The sequence below is a fragment of the Dasypus novemcinctus genome, chromosome 3 (genome assembly GCF_030445035.2).
Source record: "Dasypus novemcinctus isolate mDasNov1 chromosome 3, mDasNov1.1.hap2, whole genome shotgun sequence".
Classification (NCBI taxonomy): Eukaryota; Metazoa; Chordata; class Mammalia; order Cingulata; family Dasypodidae; genus Dasypus; species Dasypus novemcinctus.
In genome coordinates, this window is record NC_080675.1 from 116299260 (window position 1) to 116315480 (window position 16221).

At 39.5% G+C, this 16221-nt stretch overlaps 1 protein-coding gene and 1 long non-coding RNA gene across 2 annotated transcripts in view; both read left to right on the top strand.

The window, feature by feature from the left end:
• The first annotated feature begins 1370 nt into the window (after nucleotides 1-1370).
• LOC139438702 (uncharacterized) lies at nucleotides 1371-9656 on the top strand. Its single transcript, XR_011648423.1, has 3 exons — nucleotides 1371-5939; nucleotides 7327-7571; nucleotides 9134-9656. It is a non-coding gene; the product is annotated as an uncharacterized lncRNA (long non-coding RNA).
• Nucleotides 9657-11217: 1561 nt separating this feature from the next.
• Nucleotides 11218-16221, top strand: part of TRIM69 (tripartite motif containing 69) — a 73918-nt gene continuing 68914 nt past the window's right edge. Inside the window, exon 1 of the mRNA XM_058294099.2 lies at nucleotides 11218-13061. Coding sequence (XP_058150082.1) covers nucleotides 13056-13061 — 6 coding nt within the window. The 5' untranslated portion in view covers nucleotides 11218-13055. The remainder of the gene's footprint in view (nucleotides 13062-16221) is intronic.

Sequence of the window (16221 nt, forward strand, 5' to 3'; positions counted from 1 at the left end):
GCATGCAGGCGAGCCTGCCTTCACAAGAAGGCCCCAGAACTCGAACCCAGGGCCTCCCATATGGTAGATGGGAGCCCAACTGACTGAGACACAGCTGCTCCCCCTTTTTATAACAAATCTGATTCCTTTTACTAACCTGATTATGAAAGTCAGGTATTTCAGTATAGGAATGTTCTTACCTTGCTACACTGGCTGGTGTAAAGAACTGCCAGGATCTCTGTGAACCTGTGGCAACAACTGACGACTGAGGTGTGCTGTACTGATGGCTCAGATTCAGATGTGGAATTGCTGGGATGGTGTGATTCTCTGAAATGGTGAAAATCTCTAGGTAAAAGTTTCCAAACTAACAAAAACCCAAAATACATCTGCCTTTATTTGCTTGGTAGTTGCATTCCTGGAAAATTTAGTGTATATGAGACTGGCACGTTGTAGATGGTCATTAGATATTCAAGGATTAAGTGGAAATAATTGAAAAACAAAACACTTTACATGTGATTATAAGCCCAGATAATAAACAGATTTTTTAAAAATACATTCAGGGAAGCAGATTCGGCTCAAGGGATAGAGCATCTATCTACCACATGGGAGGTCCAAGGTTCAAGGCAGGGCTTCCTGATCCATGTGGTAAGCTGGCCCACACGGAGTGCGTGCCACACAGGGGAGTCCCCTGTGGAGGGGAGCCCCACGCTCAAGTTCACCCAGTAAGGAGAGCCTCCCCACGGAAAAAAGCACAGCCTGCGCACACACAGAGAGCTGATGCAGCAAAAAGAGACACAGATTCTCAGTGCTGCTGATGAGAATACAAGCCCACATAGAAGAACACACAGGAAATGGACACAGAGAGCAGACAACTGGGGGGGGGGGGGGGGAATAAATAAAAAATCTTAAAAAAAAATAAAAAATACATTGTGTGTGTGCGCGCGTGTGTGTGTTGGGAAGGGATTCCAAAGTCTTGGGACCGCTGGCCCTCAGCCCTTAAACACTCCTTGCAGTCCCATTATCGCAACCAAAAAACAGTACAATCAATTCCTAAAACCCCCCTACGGAGGCGTAGTGCCTCCCTGGAGAACAACTGGTCTAGGAGGTGGGGAGTTGCCTATTTAAGGACTAGGAAAATAAATCATTCCTGCCCTTCCCCTTTCTCGGAAAGCACGAGGCTTAGGAAACAAACGAAACTAAAGACGGGAACGGACTTTGAGTGGGCGTTGGGGAACCTTAAAAGCGGCGTTAAAGGGCGGGCGTGGAGGAAGGGTGGAAGGGGAGGGGGCAGGCCCAGCGTTTTCCGCCAAGAGGTGGGTGGGAGTTTGCGCCCCGGCGCCCGCTGGGTGAGCCGGGCCTCTGCCGCCAGTCTGGCCCGTCCTTCGTGAGTGCCCCCTGCCTCTGCTTCTTCCTGTCAACCCACCAGCTCTCCCTGGCTCTGTGTCCCCCAGTCCTCCTTCCCTGACCCTGGGTGGCCGGACTTCAGACTCAGACCCCAGCGGGGAAGCCCCGCACAGCCCCCGGGGGCGGCGAGCGCTCTCTGTGCTCTTCTCGCTGCAGAGCTGCCGCTGCAGGAGAGGGTGGGGCAGGCCCGTGTCTCCCGACCTCTGAGCTGCTGGTTGGCGGGCTCGGGCCCGAGGGTCCGGCCACGAACCGCCCAGGGCGCAGTGGGAGGGAGAGTGGGGCAGGCCGGTCAGGAAAGGCACCCACAGGAAGGCTGCCGTCCTGCCGCAAGGCGGGTGTCCGTCGGGGCACAGGGGAACGCTGCCTTGGTAAACAGCCGGGTGCCTCTGGGGCTGGCGGAGCACCGTCATTGCTTTGAGAGCCAACTCAGTTTCCTCTTCCGCTCAACACTTCCGGACTTGGGTCTAACTCCAGACCATGTTATACTGTTCTGTGTGAAATTTCTGTGGCAGCTTACGTACTTATTTTGGCAAAAACTATTGAGCTGTAACTCACAAGTCCTCCATTTGAAGTATACAATCCAGTGGTTTTTATTATGTCCACAGAGTCGTGCATCCATTGCCTCAAATCACTGTTAGAACATTTTCATAACTCCCAAGCCGTTAGCAGTCACTTAAACTGTTTCTTCCAACTCTCCAGCCCTAGGGAACCACAAATTTACTTTGCCTCTATAGACTTGCTTGTTCTGGACATTTCATACAAATGGAATCATACAATATGTGGTCTTTTGTGACTGAATTTTTTTTACTTGATGTTTTAAGAAGTTATCCATATCTTAGCACTTATCAGTACTTCTATCCTTTTTATTGCTGGATATTGCTCCATTGTGTGAGCATATCAAAATTTGTTTATCCATTCATTAGTTAATGGACATTGGATTGTTTCTACTTTTTGGCTACTCTGAATAATGCTGCTTTCACTATGTACACGTTTTTGTGTGAGCATATATTTTTATTTCGAGTGCAAACCTAGAAGTGGAGTTTTAAGTCACATGGTAACTCTGTATTTAAGCTTTTGAAGAACTGCTGGACCAAAGTTGGCACACCCTTTTACATTCCCACCATCAGTGTATGAGGATTCCAATTTCTCCACATCCTTGTAAAAGACTTATCTTTTTCAATAGAGTCATCGTAGTGGGTGTGAAGTAGTATTTCATTATACTTTTGATTTGTTTTCCCTAATGGCTAATGCTATTGAGCATGTTTTTAGGTGCTTATTGGCCATTCGTATATATTTTTTGGAGAAATATCTATTCAGATCCTTTCTCCATTTTTAATTGGGTTATTTGTCTTTTTAGTATTGGATTGTAAGAGTTCTTTTATATTCTGGGTCCTCAGATATGTGATGGGCAAATATTTTCTTCTATTGTGTGGGTTGTCTTTTCACTTTCTTGAAGGCATTATTTGAAGCACGCAAGTTTTAAATTTTGATGAAGTCTAACTTACCTACTTTTTCTTGTGTCATTTGTGCCTTTGGTGTCATATATAAGATACCATCATCTATGGCAAGGTCTTGAAGATTTATGCCTGTGTTTTCTTGTAAAAGTTTTTATAGTTTTAGCTCTTACATTTAGGGCTTTGGTCCATTTTTAGCTAATTTCTGTATGTGTGGAGTAGAGGAGCAGTTTACAGTTGACAAAATGCCTCCTTAGTCCATTAACTCTCTTGTTCACATTTCATCTCCCCTGTGGTAATAATAAAAATGTTTTCCTTTGAGTGATATCTTACCATGTGCCAGAGGCTTTACATGTTTTATCTCATTTAACTTTCACTAATAGCACTCTAGAAGGGGGGCATGATAAGGCAGATGAGAAAACTGAAGTCCAGAGAGACTAAGCATATGTAACATCAGAAATAAAATAAGGGTTTAGTCCAAAGCCAGACCTGACTCCAGAATCCAGCCTATGGATAATGCATGGGGGCATGCCTAAGATTTCTGTTTAGTTTCTCTTGATGGTTCTTGTATTGCAGAAAATTTAACTAAGTCTGCCAGCTTCATCTTTCCATGTGATATCTCTAAGGGCACATGGGTCTTCTCTTGGAGGCACTTATATAGATTATGTGACTCTGGTGGCTTGGTTCCTTTAGTTGTAAAGCTGTTTGGCTTCCTCCCTGGTACTTACCAAGATAGAATAAACTTTTCTACTTTCAAATTTTAAAAAGTTAAAGTTTATTGAGGTGGAGGAAGTCATAAAAGCTAATGATCAGAGTGATTCAATCAACTACAACTACCAGGGTGGGGGACAGATGACGTTTTTGAAATGTCTTCTTTGTATCTACCAATGTGCTTGTTTCCCCACAACTCCCTGTAAAGTTTTGGGTTTTTGTTTTATTTTTTATACATAGGAAAAAGTGTTTTATTTATTTAAAAGATTTCAAAATGTAGCATTAACACCATTATTGATATTGCTGATAACAGTTAAGTATAGTTTCTGATGACAATTCTAAATTTTAAACTGAGTTCATTATTTTTAAAAATTATCAAAGTAATAAATGCTCTGCATTTAATATCTTTGGTAGATATACAATAAACTGGTAATGGTGATTGCCTCTGGGGACAATTGGGGGACTGGGCTCCCCAGGTAGGAGCCATGCCACCTGGATTTTGTTTTTACCATGTGTATGCTTTTTTTTTTTTTTGAGGCCATACGGGCCAGGGATTGAACCCAGGACCTTGTAGGGGGAAGCTGGCACTCAACCACTGAGCCATATTGGCTTCCCTGAGGTTTTTTTTTGTTTGTTTTACTTGTTGTTTGTTTTTGCTTTTTTAGGAGACACCAGGAACTGAACCCAGGACCTCCCATGTGGGAAGTGAACACTGCACTGCTTGAGCCACATCTGCTCCCCTATGCATTTTTTAAATTACAAAAATAAGTAAACTTTAAAAAGGATTTATATGCTGAGGTTTTGTAAACTTAAATAACTGTCTAGCCCACCTGCCCAAAAGTTGCAGAATCCAGACTCAAACCAAGTTATTCTGTGGTTCATACTTGAACTCCATCCACTTCTTCCTAGAACAGAATCTAAGATAAAACTCTTCAAATCACCATTGTTGCCTCTGTTAGAAAGGGAATTCTGGACAACATAAACTGCATGGACAAAATGGTTCAATCCTTATTTGCTATTAGAAATTCAAATGTGCAAAGAGCTTTTTGTTCTCTCCAGTTTCACTTTATACAAAATAAGTATTTCCTCAAAATCCTTATAACGAAGCTTCCTCAGTACTTAATGATGTTATGTTTCTCTCTTCATATGACACTTGGGCTCCTCATTCTCCCCAGTACCATCAGGACATGGAGTGGGGAGGGGCACTCAGCTTCAAGAGCAGTGGTCTTCAAAATATGTTAAAATGCACAATGATCAAAAATTTTTTGTGTATATGTTTCATATATATATATATACACACACACACATACAAGACACTATACATTTTATACATATGCTGCTATCAAATATACTACTATCAATCTTATTTATTTATTTTGAGGTACCGGGGGCTGGGAATTGAACCCAGACCCTTGTATGTGGGAAGCTGGTGTTCAACTGAGGCACATCAGCTTGACTGAGTTGAATTTTTCTTTTGTTTTACTTGTTTGTTTGTGTTTTAGGAGGAATTGGGTATCGAACCCAGGATGTCCCATGTGGGGAGCAGGTGCTCAACCACTTGAGCCACCTCCACTCCCTTCAATCTTATTTTAAATCTTTCAAATGCTCAACTTTTCTCTCACTTTTTCAGAGAAAAATTCAGATTGAATTGGCTCCCAGAAGGTTCACTCCCGGGACAGGCAGTGACAGACCTGCGGGGAAGCACTCTGCAGGACTTGAGGGGCCTGGGGTTGCCACACACAGCCTTTGTGGTCACTTGCCAGACTGCTGCACTGAATAATAATGAAGATTCCAACTGGACTTTCTTGAGACTATTTAATGGATGTTTACAGTGATGTGGAAACCTTGGGGAAGAAGCTCTTTTATGTACCTTGGGCAAAAAGATTTACAATTCAGTTTGGAATGAAAGGTTCTATCAGGATTAATCCACTTGAGTATAAAAATAAAAGTGGAATTTATTCTGCTTTTGAAGTACACCTCACCAAAGTTTTGATTTGTTTCTTTGACTCATCAGTAGAACTCACATTTGTCAGTTAACAGATGAACAAATCCTTCACCTTGTGAAAATGATACATGATGTCAGCATTTTCTTTTACAGGTGCCATAAAGCAGGATCTGCTGTTTCTACACATTATAAATGTGTGGTCAGTGCCACTATAAAATAACTGTATGTTGCTTAGGGAAGAATAGCAGAATGATTTCTTTTTGTCCTTACTGTCAATCCTCAACATGTTGACATAAGGCAAGATATTTAAATTAAAGGGGTGCTAACTACCAGAGTTAAGAGAACATAACGGAAAAGCATTTGACCCCTTGGGTAGAAGTAGGAAATGGCATCACCACAGATCCAGAAAGGGCCAAAGCTGATTTATAGACCACTTCTGAATTCAGGTAAAAAAACACCTTTAGCTCAGTGTTAATTTCTAGTCTTTAGTTTTAATCTAATTTGTACAATGAGTATGAAGAGATATAGATACAACAATAGTTGAAAAAAATGCAACTATAGTTAAATGTCTTTTTCTTCATTCAGAATTATAAAATGAGCACAATTTTTAATAGAATTTATGTATCGGGGAAACATCACCTAATCAAAGATATAAGTAGCTGCATGACAGTGGTTAAAAGCCAAAATTACCTGTGCAGACACGAAGCACCTTAAATGCTACATGAGTTCAGGGATGTTACAGGTTTATATATATAGGAAATGTGGTGAAGAGTTCACGAGAACATGTAACCTGAAATTCACTTAAAAAAATAGAATTTTGGTTAAGTTAATAAAAAAATGCTATTTAATTTGAAAGAAAGAACATGTCCACAGGCCTTGAATCATGAATAAACACGGCTTAATTGGAGGGATGATGATAATACTGGCCAAGACAAGTGAAGGTTTCAAGTTGTTGAATAGTAAAAGTTATTTTTACAGGTAAGATGAGACTAAGTAGAAGGGATCATTAGTAGTTCTGGGACTGGCTAATATCTTGTCCAAATCAACAGATTAAGGAATTTAAACTGATAATAACATAGTTAAGATGGAAAACAAAGATACTTAGAACACTTATGAGGAAGCTAGCACAGTGTATTAGGAGGGAGAATGTTACAGACCAGGGGTCAAAACACTGGGAATAGAGAAGAAAATAGATAATTTAACTTAAAAATTGTTTAAAGTCAGATTTGGAATTTAGGATAATGCGAAAGTTTCAGACCCAGATAATAGAAAGAAGGTTGGGATAGCATTGAAAATACAAATTGAGTTTTGAGTATGTGAATTAACAGTGGAATATTCAGGAAGACATGTCTTATGTGCTAAATTATAGAGGTTATCAGCATAGTGTCATTGATCAAAGCATTAAAATAAGTTCGGTTCACTGAGAGGAAGACTAGAGAGAAAAGAACCAAAACCTGAGCCTCATAAATACCCAAAATACAGAGTAGGAAGAAATAAGGAATAAGCAAAGGAAATAAAAGTGATATAGTTGGAAAGTAGAGGAGAGGCAGAGAACTGTATGGCTGCGCAAAAGCCAAGGACCACAGAGGGAGCTACCATCTCTGCAGAGCTCAGGGCCACTGGATGGAGGTTGTACCCCTGTTTATGTCTTCATAGATATATCTGTATGGTAGTTTGGGGCTTTAATGGGCCCCAGAAAAGAACAAATCCTTAGAGCTAATCCATTCCTGTGGGTGTGAACTTATTGTAGGTAGGACTTTTTGATTAGGTTACTTCAGTAGGCAGTGACCAAGGGTGGGTCTTAATTCTTTTCCTGGGGTCTTTTTTAAACAGGATAAATATTGAGAGAGATACAGGAGCTCAGAGAAAAAGCACAGAAGCTGAGAAGAGAAAAAGCTATAGATGGAGCAGCCAGAAGCCGAAAGCAATGGGATCTGAAGGAGATGGCAGAGAGCCGCAGACGCTGCTACCCGCCTTCCCATGTGACAGAGAAGTCCAGAATCGCATGAGCCAGTCTTCAGGGAGAGGGTGTTACCTAATGATGTCTCGATTTGGACAGTTTTATCAGCCTTGGAACTGTAAGCTGGCAAGCCAATAAACCCTCTTTGTAAAAGCCAACCCATTTCTGGTATATTGCTCTCAGCAGCATTTAGCAAACTAAAACAATTTGGAACTAGAAAAAAAAAAGATACTGGAAAATCTGGGCTCTAAATTTTTATTTAAGGTAGACGGTGACTAACCAGCAGTTGTGAGACATTAAGAACTTTAACCTTCACTTGTAAACTTTGGCACAGATTACTTATTTCTTTGAAGGTTGGATCCAAAAAGCACAGTGAATATAAGAGTGTACTGTGCTAGCATGGTAAATTCCAGACGAGTCCATAAGCAAGATGGGGAATGAGGCTCAACCCATGAGATGGCCTTGGAAGCAGAACAGATAGAACTCAGGGAAAGTGATGGAGATGAAGTAGTTTACCCCCCCCCCTTTGAATCTCTAGAGCCTATAGTAATTGACCTAACTCACATGACTTTGTTGTGATAACTGAAGAAAGGAGGCCAAGGAGAAACACAAGGCTACTCCAAGGCCAAAGTGGCAGTTGGGTGGTAAGCAGTGATGAGAAATTGTTGGTGAGGAACAGGGCACTCCTTGCGCGCATCAGCACTGCGCATGGGCCAGCTGCACACGGCTCAAGGAGGCCCAGGGTTTGAACCGCGGACCTCCCATGTGGTAGACGGACGCCCTAACCACTGGGCCAAGTCCATTTCCCTCTTTGTGTCTTCTTGAGTGAGTGTCCATTTACATCAGCCCACCAAGGGGGTGGGGACTCAACCTGAGTCACACCTTACTGATGTGGCCGAATCCAAGCCCTAATCTTAATAGGTAATTTAATCAAGGGTCCCTCAACTGAATCCAATATAATTAAAAAGGTGTCATACCCAAAAGAATAGTTTATAAACATATAATCTTTTTCTTTTAGGATTCCTAAAATAATCTCAAATTGTCATAGTAGCCAAGAAAAGGACAAGCTTTATTGACATTTTATTCACAGGAAAAGAGGGAGGAAACTGCAGAGATTGCTCCCCTTCCAATAGATCATTTTGTGCATCCCACTTTGAAGACTGTTAATTGCTCTGGAGCATAGTACAGTATGTCACCAATTTGGCTAATGATCAAAATACCTGAAGCGCCTATTAAATATGGATTCTGCTTTTGCATGAATTATTTCATGTGATCATGATAAAGAACATACTCTCTCCAGTTTTCCTCAATCCTCAACATTCCCTATTGTATTTTACCCAGCCACTTCACACATTTATCTTATCTGCTAAGTTCCTGTAGACATTTGAGTTTTCGGTCTCTGTTTTAAGTAAAAAAGACAAAGAGGATTCTGACTTTAAAAAATTGAGTTTAAATTTACAAACAGTGATCTTAAGTGTGTATAATTATATGACTTTTGGGAAATATAGACATTGATATGACTAACACTCCACTCAAGATATAGAACAATTTCATCACCCTAGAAAGTTCCCTTGTGCCCCTTTCCAGTCAATCTCATCTCCCATAGGCAGTTACTATTCTAATTACTATCACCATATCAATTTTGGGAACATTGACTTTTTTTTTTTTTTTTTTTTTTAGGTACCCAGGGACAGAGATTGAACCCAGGACCTCATATGTGGGAAACCAGGCACTACCACTGAGCCACATTGTCTTCCCTGAGTTGGTTTTTTCATTTGTTTTGCTTGTTGTTTGTTTTGTTTTTTTCAGGAGGCACCAGAAACTGAACCCAGGATCTTCGATGTGAGGCAGGGAACTCAACCACTTGAGCCACATCTGCTCCCTGCTTTTTAAAAATTAAAGCAGTTTTATTCACATACCACACAATCCATCCAATGTATACAATTAATGGCTCTCAGTATAATCACAGAGTTGTGCGTTCATCACCTCAATCAATTTTAGAACATTTCCATTCTTCAAAATATTTAAAAAACAAAACAAAACAACATTACTCATAATACCCCCCCTATTATCAACCCTTAGCATTGGTATATCTTTGTTACAATTGATGAAAAAACATTACAATATTACTGTTAACTGTAGTTGATAATTTGCATTAGTTGTATTTTTCCCATATATCATTCTATTATTAACACCTTATAATAATGACATACATTTGTTATAGTTCATGAAAGAACATTCTTATATTTGTACTATTAACCATAGTCTTCATCCCCAACAGGGTTCATTTGTGTTATACAGTCCATGTTTCAGTCTCCAGCTTCTAGCTCCATGTTTCTAGTCTCCAGCCTATACATGACCCTAAACTTCCCTTTTCAATCACAATCACGTGCACAATTCAGCGCTGTTAATTTCCCTCACAGTAATGTCTATCCATGTCCAAACATTAGTATCAATGTTATTGTAAATTCTGCACAATTTGAGCATTCACCACCCTCGTTCTATTTCTTGTAACCTATATTCAAGATATTAAGTCCATGAGTTTGCTCATTATAATTAGTTCCTAGTAGTGAGATCATACAATACTTGTCCTTTTGTGTTTGGCTTATTTCACTCAACATAATGTCCTCAAGGGTCATCCATGTTGTTGCATGTATCAGGAATTCATTTCTTCTTGCAGTTGGATAATTTTCCATCATATGTATACACCAAGTTTTGTTTATCCATTCATCAGTTGATGGATATTTGGGTTGTTTCCATCTTTTGGCAATTGCGAATAATGCCACTATGAACATTGGTGCACGTATGTCTGTGTCCCTGCTTTCATTTCTTCTGAGTATATTCCTAGAAGCGGGATTGCTGGATCATATGGCAGTTCTATACTTTACTTCCTAAGGAACTGCCGAACTGTCTTCTACAGTGTTCTACCATTTTACTTGGGGGACACCAACTTTTGTTAATTCATCATCTAGTCTAGCTCACTGGGGACTTAAATCTGATAGGGATTTGGAGTATAAGCACTAGGCCGGGATCAAGGGCTTGTTTTAGTGGGAACATGCTTTATTTTGTCTCTCAGGAAATTAAGCAAGAAGATAATGACACCTGCTATGTTCAAGGTACTGTACTTCTCTCCTGAGAAGGGTTATTAAAGATTCAGCATGATTCTAGTGGCAGCAGAAGATACTGTTTAAAAGCCGGAAGAAAATGTAACAGTGGAATTAGGAAGAAAAGATTCTGCTATTGTTTTTCTCTAAAAATGGAATTATATGTATGAGGAAAAAAAGTAGGTAAAACATGGTCTGAGAAATTTGGTGCTGCACTGGTATTCTCCTGTGCTTGGAAATCTAACACTTTAATTGTAGCCCAGTCAGCAGCACTATGTAAGCTAAAAGGCAGCTGTGAAGATTTTGGGAGATAGTTATTGGTCTGAGGCAGCAATGATAGATGTGGCAATTCAGATATAGCTTTTAGGTAGCCATTTGGAAAAGTGGAAGTTCATTTGGCCAGAGTGAAAATGGGATTTCCAGCCACTTGGTGACTGATCCAATCTTAGACTAAGTTAGATTCACATATTTTGTAAACTATTTGCCATACCAATGTTAGTTGCAATAACAATAATAATAGCTAGTACTTTTTAATGGGGACTATGTGCCAGGTACTGTTAAGCACTTTACATACATTTAATTCTCACAGCAACCTTATGAAGTAGTTATTATATCCCTATTTTATACATGAGGTATAAAATAACTGAAGTTTGGAAAAGAAAAGTAACTTTGGTTTATGACTTTGGTCTTATTTTTACTAATTATATGGTAAAACTTGGTATGGTCAGTCTCCTAGACATCACTGTTTACACCCACCTCCTTCCCCCTATAGCACTTTGTTGATAAATAGGGAAAGAAAGACCTGAAATGCCACTTTGTGAAGATTAGGGCCTCTTGCTATATAAGATTTGAAATAACAGACTTCTAGACGTAGAAGCGGGTCCTCAGAATTCACATTTTACCGATAGAGGAACTGATGCCCAAAGGAGTTAAATATCTTAGCTAAGGTTACTCAGTGCTTTGGTGGGAGACAAGCCTACTTTTAGGCCAGAATTCTCACCCGTGGGCTAAAAATTTGAGAATGTGCAAATTCCAGGACTTACTATAATCGTATATACTAAGCATAACACATTTTAGCCAACAATAAAAATATTCAAGATAAAACAAAATTGATTTTTGACTTAGGGACGTAGTTTTTAAGTGATCACTAACCTTTCATAGCCATTTATTTAACACGGAACTTGATTCAACAAATGCCATGTACCATCAAATGAGCAAAAAAGTGCCCTAACTGGCAGTCGATCACAACTTAGTGGAGGGACAGAAATAGGATCAATTAAAAACCATTCTCTTAAGACCCATAGTACAGCATGCACTAAGATCTAGGGTGCCTTAGAAATGTGTAGAGCAGATGTTCTCAACTGGAGGGTGCTGTGTACCCCAACAGATATTTGGCAATGTCTGGAGACATTTTTGATTGTCACAACTAGGGGGTGCCATTAATATCTATGGGTAGAGGTCAGGGGTGCGGCTAGCCTTCCTGCAATGCACAGGCCAGCCTGTCACAACAAATTATCTGGCACAAAATGTCAATAGGATTGAGGCTGAAAAACCCTGCTATAGATGGAGCAAAATATTTTCTTAGGGGAGAGAGAATAGAGCTTGGGGGTAGTTAGGGAAGTGTACTGAAGAAATAATAATTGGAGCATGAATTTACTAAAGAAATAGTAATTGGAGCCTAGCAGAAGGGACAAAGCCACAGAAGCAGGGCATATTAGGTAATCCTAAACATTGGGGAGAAGATGTGAGAGTTAAGGCTGGACAGTTAGGTAGGAGCTAGATATTTAGGAAAATATATTGATTTATGGGAACTACTGAAAGAAAAGCTATTTGGGTTCATGGTGGCTCTTCATTGGTCACTCATCTAGATACCCTGTCTCTATGAGATAAAACTGCTGAATGAAAATATGTGAAATAAACCTTTTCTTAACCTGCTTCTTTATGGCCTGGAGTTTTCCAGGCCTTTGTCACTTTCTGAGATGGAAAGTGAGAGAGGAAGTCTACTCTCTATTAAAGCCACTCAGTTGGTGCCTCAGTGCTGTGATGGAATTGTGAGCAAGGGTGAGGTGGTTATTTCTCATGCATTAGGCTTAAGGCCCATGAGGATGTTGCTTATTTTCTCGTTCATAGAGCAGCCTACTCCAGAGATGGGCATTTGTGAACCTTACTATCAGACTACCACCTTGAATCCAAATGAGTTGTCTTCTCCTCGCTCCAAAAAAGGGTGGGCAGGTTGGCCATTTCCAATCAGCATTTATCCATCATCTCCAGGAAGTGATCATCAAAGCAACTGACTAACTGTCACGGAATCTGCCAGATCTCACACTGACCTTGCCCCTTCTCCCCAGGTCCTGATCTTTTTTTCCTCCTTCTGCCATGCTCTGAGCCTATTCCTCGCAAATTAACAGACTCACCAACTCATCTGAACCATCCTGAGCCTGTTGATCTCTGACCTAAGTGCCTGCCTCTGCCCCCTGGTGGCCCGATCATTGAGCTTCATGGAGGTGAGTTACTCATAGAGTGGAAAACTGGATCACAGAAGGGGGTATGGATTTTGGAGCCTGAAAGGGAATTTGGAAAAATATTTAACTTGTGGCAGCTTCTTCTACACTCTTCTTCAGGCCTAAGAATAACTGAGAACTTACCTTAGAAAGACTGGTAGGAAAGTAATGAAATCCACCACAAAATTTTGAGAAAAATTAATCTAACTGCTATTAAAAAAAATTTTCCTTACTAAGCTATCGGTTTTAGACTGAAAAAAAAAAAGGATGTATAACTTGGTTTGCTCCTTATAGAATCACATTTGATATTTTATATTTAAGGCAGAGTTGATTCTCAGAGGAATTAAACATTTTTAATTGAATTCTTTTAAGATATTTTCAGATATAAAATAAAGGAAGTTGTATTCTTCTGAACTTAGTGTTTTCTATAATATCAGAAAGATAAAAGAAAGTATTTACTACAATAAAGCTGAAAAAAACCCATTGAAATTCATTGGCAAGAAATTTTGATACATGGGTCCTTATTTTCTGAGTTATTATTATTTCAACTTTTTGTAAACTTTAATTTAATCAGGTTCTAATCTCCTCTACCATGGGACATTTTGATTTTCTCTTACTTCTCTATGTCCTTAGCGGGCAAAGCAAATAGCTGTTTATAATTTTTAAAGGAAAAAATAAATACTATTGCCTGTAGCTACTACACTCATTCCTTTAAGACCAAGTCAGAAAATAGAGACATTTTTCCATACTATTAAAAAAACTGCGACGGCGAGCTTCCCATTATTTCAAATATTCAAGCAGAGGCTGCAAAGGAGTGAATAACTTAAGATCAGGAAGCGGACTTGGCCCAATGGATAGGGCGTCCGCCTACCACATGGGCGATTCAAACCCAGGGCCTCCTTGGCCAGTGTGGAGCTGACCCACGTGTAGCACTGATGTACACAAGGAGTGCCCTGCCATGCAGGGGTACCCCCTGTGTAGGGGAGCTCCACGCGCAAGGAGTGCACTCCGTAATACAGGAGAGCCGCCCAACGTGAAAGAAAGTTCAGCCTGCCCAGGAATGGTGCCACACACACGGAGAGCTAACGCAGCAAGATGACGCAACAAAAAGAGACACAGATTCCCGCACCGCTGACAACAACAGAAGTGGACAAAGAAGAACACACAGCAAATGGACACAGAGAACAGACAACTGGGGGGGGGGGGGGAAGGGGAGAGAAATAAATAAAATAAATCTTTAAAAAAAACCTTAAGATCTTTTTCAACTCTGAGAAGCTATGAGAAGTCAACAAATTCAGAATCTTTTTTTCTTAGGTAAAAATGACAGGACACCAGACCGTGGGCGTGTCTTACTCTTGTGTTTAAGGTGGCTGTGCCATATGGTTTGACCTCTACAGATGAACTGGTGTTTTTCTGCTCTTAAAGTTAATTCTTCAGAAAATCTGGCCTTCAAAGTTTTAAAAACTTTGATACTCTGGAGGAATAAAAGCTGAAAAGCAACAAATGACATCCTCTTAAATATTTTATTACCCATAATTTCAAAAATTCACAATCCAAAACTTCTCAGGAAAAAAAAAAAAGATCTCTGAGAAAGACGTATTTGTGCTGTAAGTCTCCAAGGATTTCACTGCTCTACTCCTTACCTTTCTCCTCTGTGCTCTGAGCATGTGCGCGGTAGGTGGAAGAAAGAGGATAGGCTTTCTTAAGAAATGATTCTTCAGGCCAAGGTCTTTATAAGGGTGAATATCAATCCCTGATTTGAAATTTCTGCTGGGCTGGGTTCCTCCTCCCTCTGCCTTAAGGTTAGACTTCCCCCAAAGGGGGCTGGCAGTGGGTGAGATTTCTTAAAAGATTTTAAGGAAGAACAATTTCAGAATTTCCTTTGGTCTTCATTTCTATTATATATCTCTCACACTATGGAAGTGAGAACTTGTTCTATTTTGCCTCACAAATTTGATCCATTTAATAAATTCAATTCCATAAAACATTTTGATTGACTCTCTGCTATTTGGTGATTAGGAGAATGGGCTTTGGGATCAGATAAATGGTTCAAATCCAGGTTCTAGCACTTAATAACTGTGACCTTTACAAGTTATTTAAATTCTCTAAGCTTCAGTTTCCTTAAAAATGGGAGTAATAATACCTATCTTATAGGGTTGTTATGAAGAGTGAATGAAATAACATGTATAAAGCATTTTGCACAGTGAATGCTTGGTAAATGATTAAAATGATTAAAATAATCTCAACTACAGAGGCTATTTACTTGAAAGTCAGGGTAACTGCAAAACCTCAATTGGCAAGATTGATTAACAATCAAATAACAACCAAATAGCATCAACAATCAATACCATTAAATATATTTTTTCACACCATAAAATTCACTACTTTAAGTGTGTAATTCAGTGGTTTTTAGTATATTCACAAACTTGTGCAGCTATCACCACTAATTCCAGAATACTTTCATCATCCCAAAAAGAAACCGTATACTCATTGGCAGTTGTACCCCATTACCCCAGCCCCTGGCAACCCCTGATCTACTTTAAATATATTTTTTAAAGCACATTGAATAAAATTTCTATATGATACCCACTTCCAAAAGTTACCACATTTACCAAGATTAAAGACAATTCTGGTAGGTAACCCATCTCTTCAATCATTTTTAGTTGACCAAGTTCATCCACAAGTTTTATCTTATTCAGAATGCATCTATTTTTAAAGTTTTCAAGAAAGCTCTTATTGGCTTAAAATGTAATATTTTTCATACTTTCATATTCCCTGATGGGCATATTTTTCTGAGTTTGCTCATATAAGCACATATTGAGAAGACAGAAAATAAACAGAATTTCTCTCTTCACTTCCACAAAATTGCCCACTCAGTCTAATACAGAAAACAGAGTGGTCCTTTTTAAAATCTTCTGCTATCTTTTAGTAAATGGGACTTATGTTAGTCATTCAGATGTAAAAAGATGGCAAATATAAAAATTTCAGTGTACTTTGGCCCCTGTGGGAAACAGTTTGACAGTTCTTCAAAAAGTTAAATAAATAATTACCATATAACCCAGCAATTCTACTCCTAAGAATTGAAAACAGACACTCAAACAGATGCTTGTACACCAATGTTCATAGCAGCATTATTCTTAATAGCCAAAAGGTAGACAACCCA